The sequence below is a fragment of the Procambarus clarkii genome, chromosome 11 (genome assembly GCF_040958095.1).
Source record: "Procambarus clarkii isolate CNS0578487 chromosome 11, FALCON_Pclarkii_2.0, whole genome shotgun sequence".
Taxonomy (NCBI): domain Eukaryota; kingdom Metazoa; phylum Arthropoda; class Malacostraca; order Decapoda; family Cambaridae; genus Procambarus; species Procambarus clarkii.
This window is the reverse complement of record NC_091160.1, coordinates 32,870,672-32,876,071: the sequence shown is the minus strand read 5'-3', so window position 1 is coordinate 32,876,071 and position 5,400 is coordinate 32,870,672. Positions and strand designations below refer to the sequence as shown.

The 5,400-nt window shown below is 47.3% G+C and overlaps 1 protein-coding gene across 1 annotated transcript in view; it reads right to left on the bottom strand.

The window, feature by feature from the left end:
• LOC123758257 (protein amalgam) overlaps positions 1-5,400 on the bottom strand; it is a gene marked incomplete in the record, with an annotated part of 95,084 nt that overhangs the window by 26,986 nt on the left and 62,698 nt on the right. The window contains 1 exon segment of the mRNA XM_069322516.1: positions 2,931-3,834. Within this exon segment, the coding sequence (XP_069178617.1) occupies positions 2,931-3,249 (319 nt within the window).

Sequence of the window (5,400 nt, the reverse complement as noted above, 5' to 3'; positions counted from 1 at the left end):
GGACAGAGAGAGAGAGAGAGAGGAACAGAGAGAGAGACAGAGACAGAGACACAGAGAGAGAGAGACAGAGACAGAGACAGAGACAGAGAGAGAGAGAGACAGAGACAGACAGAGAGAGAGAGAGAGAGAGAGAGAGACAGAGACAGAGACAGAGACAGAGACAGAGACAGAGACAGAGAGAGACAGAGACAGAGACAGAGACAGAGTGAGTCATCTCCTAACAACCTAACCAGAGGTCATCCACGTGGCTGGTCCCAAGGTGTTAATCTTTCTGTGGTAATGTTGACCCTTGTTATGGCAAGGGTGTCTCACCCCCTCCCTCTCCCCTCTGGCACTTAGAGCTCTCTCCCTCTCTCTCTCTCTCTCTCTCTCTCTCTCTCTCTCTCTCTACCTCTCACTCTTCCTTTCTTCTCCCTCCTCTCACCCCGCCCGTGTGGTCAGTTTATGGTACTACAGCTCCCTGAGGACTCCTCCCTCCCTCTCTCCCTCTCCCTCCCCCCCTCTCTCTCCCTCTCCCTCCCTCCCTCTCCCTTCCTCTCTCCCTCTCTCCCTCTCTCCCCCTCTCTCTCCCTCTCTCCTAGCCAGCAGCCTTTAAGGACGCAATATAAACTTCATATTTTTCCTTATCATCGTCAAGAAACATGCAAGAGTGAGAGATTAGGGAGTGTAGGTAAAAGTATAGGAGATAATGGGTAAGAGGTCAGAGGTAAGGGGGAGAGGTGACAAGGGGTAAGAGGTCAGAGGTAAGGGGGAGAGGTGACAAGGGGTAAGAGGTCAGAGGTAAGGGGGAGAGGTGACAATGGGTAAGAGGTCAGAGGTAAGGGGGAGAGGTGACAATGGGTAAGAGGTCAGAGGTAAGGGGGAGAGGTGACAATGGGTAAGAGGTCAGAGGTAAGGGGGAGAGGTGACAATGGGTAAGAGGTCAGAGGCAAGGGGGAGAGGTGACAATGGGTAAGAGGTCAGAGGTAAGGGGGAGAGGTGACAAGGGGTAAGAGGTCAGAGGTAAGGGTAGAGGTGACAATGGGTAAGAGGTCAGAGGCAAGGGGGAGAGGTGACAATGGGTAAGAGGTCAGAGGCAAGGGGGAGAGGTGACAATGGGTAAGAGGTCAGAGGCAAGGGGGAGAGGTGACAAGGGGTAAGAGGTCAGAGGCAAGGGGGAGAGGTGACAATGGGTAAGAGGTCAGAGGTAAGGGGGAGAGGTGACAATGGGTAAGAGGTCAGAGGTAAGGGGGAGAGGTGAGAGTGGGGTATGTTTGCGCCTCCACCGATCCCCGGTGGAGGCGGAAACAAATGGGCAGAGTTTCTTTCACCTTGATGCTTCTGTTCACCTAGTAGTAAATATGGTACGTGGGACTAAGGGAACTGTTGTGGGGTTGCATCCTGCATGGGGGAGGATCAGTAGTGGATCTGATCCTAATCCACCAATCCCCATCCCAAATCCTTATCCTGACCCCTTTCCAGTGCTATATAGTGGTAATGGCTTGGCGTTTTCCCCTGATAGTCCCCCTCCCCCCCCCTTTCATAATCCTATAATTACCACAATAATCCTTCTGTTTATCCCTCTGTAACCCTAAGTTATCCTCCATAACTCTAAGTTATCCTCTATAACTCTAAGTTATCCTCCATAAATCTAAGTTATCCTCCATAACTCTAAGTTATCCTCTATAACTCTAAGTTATCCTCCATAACTCTAAGTTATCCTCTATAACTCTAAGTTATCCTCCATAACTCTAAGTTATCCTCTATAACTCTAAGTTATCCTCCATAACTCTAAGTTATCCTCTATAACTCTAAGTTATCCTCCATAACCCTAAGTTATCCTCCATAAATCTAAGTTATCCTCCATAACCCTAAGTTATCCTCCATAACTCTAAGTTATCCTCCATAACTCTAAGTTATCCTCCATAACTCTAAGTTATCCTCCATAAATCTAAGTTATCCTCCATAACTCTAAGTTATCCTCCATAACCCTAAGTTATCCTCTATAACTCTGTTTACCTTCTATAATCCTATTTATCCTCCAATAATCCTTTTGTTTACCATCCTGGATCCTTCATCCTATTCTGCTGTATCTCATAAATTATCAGAGAATGCAGTATACAATTCAATAAAAAAAATACATTAGAAATAGACAGTTTAAATCGCCATACATGTATAGGGCCGGTCTTGATACAGTGTTATACATCGTGGGTTTTTCATAGCACTTCCTACTATGTATACATACTATATAATACTGTCCTATGTATTCATATATGTTATATATGATCTACATTAATCCCATATATTGTTATGTATTTATATATATATATATATATATATATATATATATATATATATATATATATATATATATATATATATATATATGGCCTATATGTAAGAACACAATAATAATTACAAATAATGAAGAATAGTAAAGAGAATTAAACCTGGTTCAATATATCAAATAATATTTAAGATATCAATATAGTGACTTCACTATATCAGCCTCACTATCAACCTCATATATTGACTCATCTCACTTTCCCCCCTCAAGTGAGGTGAAAGTGAGGTGTCCATTGAGATGAGGGGTGAAAGCAGAGGACTGAGCGCCTTGAGTTGTAAGCATCAAATGATGTGGAATTAGGATGAGACTAGTCAAAAAAACAGGAGAAATGAGTGAAAACCAATTTACCTGAAGCTAAAATAGGAACAGTTAAGCGAAATGAGGTTATCTTGAGGTTATCTTGAGATGATTTCGGGGCTTTTAAGTGTCCCCGCGGGCCGGTCCTCGACCAGGCCTCCACCACCCCCCACCAGGAAGCAGCCCGTGACAGCTGACTAACTCCCAGGTACCTATTTTACTGCTAGGTAACTGCAAAATGAGTGAAATGTTTCTCAAATGAGAGAGAACTTGTGTAGAAGATGATAAGTTGGAATTTAACACTTACCTGTAAGGAATACGAGGAAGAAGATGAGGCAGAAGGATCGTGAAGTTCCTGTTCCTCCTGTCAGTAAAGCCATACCCATGTTCCTCAGTTTGATGGCGGCTGTGGGCGTGAGGGAGACTCTGAGGGCTGTCGTGGGCGTGAGGGAGGCTCTGAGGGCTGTCGTGGGCGTGAGGGCGGCTCTGAGGGCTGTCGTGGGCGTGAGGGAGGCTCTGAGGGCTGTCGTGGGCGTGAGGGCTGATGTGGGCGTTATCATATGCCTTGTAGTGGAGGAGGAGCTATGATCAAGAGACTTGGTGTGGGTGGGCGCGCGCAACAGCATGCAACTGGGTTAAGGTACCTGTGTACCTGTGAGCAACACAGGTTAAGGTACCTGTGTACCTGTGAGCGTCACAGGTTAAGGTACCTGTGTACCTGTGAGAAACACAGGCTAAGGTACCTGTGTACCTATGAGCAACACAGGTTAAGGTACCTGTGTACCTATAAGCGCCACAGGTTAAGGTACCTGTGTACCTATAAGCGCCACAGGTTAAGGTACCTGTGTACCTGTAAGCCACACCGGTACACAGTTAAAACCCACAAGCAATACACTCAGTTTCCGCCTCTTGTCAGGGTGCGACACGCACTTAACTCGCCCTCAAGTGGCACTTAACCACCATCAACACACCTCCCTACCCCCCCACGCCCGCCCGCAACACACTCAGGCAACACTTAAGTCCCTCCTGCAATACAAGCTCCCAAAAGCATACGCATAACCACAACCCCGTTTTCTTTGGTACGGTATCTAGGTTTTCCTTCTTTTGCCGAGGGAGACTCAGGTATTTTTGCACTTTGGGAGTTTGATTTCCGTTTTGTTCGTTAGTGAGCAAGTTTTTGTCACTTTTTATCACAAATTTCTCAACGATTTCTGTCGTGGAGGAAGAGAAATGTTTTTCGATTAAATGCGTTTGTTGATATTGAGAAGATCGGTTATATAGAAGCGTATATCATAGACTGTGGCTCTCAGCATTCACTCTAGCAGTCTTATCTTATGTATCAGGAAGGTTATATCTTTAGCATTGTCTACATAGCTAGTGTCCGCTGTAGCTAAGCGGAGGCATAAATCTCCATTATAGGAAGGACATTGTGTGTTTAAGACATTGAAGTACTCGTAATATTAATAGTCTGTACTGGAGAGTACTTCAAATTCGAGAGTTTTAGCCTTTTGGGTTTAATTGATTTCTACTTTATGTAGCTGTTATGTGCTTGAAAAGATGGATGAAATGGGTGAGAGAGAAAGAGAGATGGAAAAGGGGAATTGCCGACTACCACAAGGTTCATTAATCACGTTATCTTGAGGTTATCTTGAGATGATTTCGGGGCTTTTTTTTGTGTCCCCGCGGCCCGGTCCTCGACCAGGCCTCCACCCCCAGGAAGCAGCCCGTGACAGCTGACTAACACCCAGGTACCTATTTTACTGCTAGGTAACAGGGGCATAGGGTGAAAGAAACTCTGGTGAAACAACCAAAGGTGAAGGTGATAACCAGACTGTATGACACTGAGCCTGTGGCGAGTATATGGATGGGTGAGAAGAATATGGAACTTGTAGAGATGTGGCTCTCAGGCGACGGAGATGTGGCTCCCAGGCGACGGAGATGTGGCTCTCAGGCGACGGAGATGTGGCTCTCAGGCGACGGAGATGTGGCTCTCAGGCGACGGAGATGTGGCTCTCAGGCGACGGAGATGTGGCTCTCAGGCGACGGAGATGTGGCTCTCAGGCGACGGAGATGTGGCTCTCAGGCGACGGAGAAGATCCTGACGGTGAACCTCTCACACTTATGGTGCCCCAGTGGCTCATGTTCCCTCTGGTGGGTTGTGTTGGTACTTGTGGGGTGGTGGCTGGGGTTGTTCAGTGTGGCTGGAGTGGTGGTGGTTGGTGGTGGTGGTTGGTGGTGGTGGCTGGTGGTTGGTGGTGGTTGGTGGTGGCTGTTGGTGGTAGTGGTGGTGGTTGGTGGTGGTGGCTGGTGGTAGTGGTGGTGGCTGTTGGTGGTGGTTGGTGGTGGTGGTGGTTGGTAGTGGTGGTGGTTGTGGTGGTTGGTGGTGGTTGTGGTGGTGGTGGTTGGTGGTGGCTGTTGGTGGTGGTGGTGGTTGGTGGTGGTGGTGGTTGGTAGTGGTGGTTGGTAGTGGTGGTGGTAGTAGTGGTGGTGGTTGGTGGTGGTTGGTGGTAGTTGTGGTGGTAGTAGTGGTGGTGCTAGTAGTAGTGGTGGTGGTTACCGGTAGTGGTTAGTGGTATTGGTAGTGGCAGTGTTGGTGGTAGTAGTAATGGTGGTAACTATGAACGGACCACCACTACTCCAGTAAACAACTCATCCGTCCAATACTAACAGACCGACTGAGACAACACAGTGTTCCTATACACTCACAACCACAACACAACCACAACCCGCCCCCCCCCCAATACCGAACTAAACCTATACCAAACCGGAGCTGAATC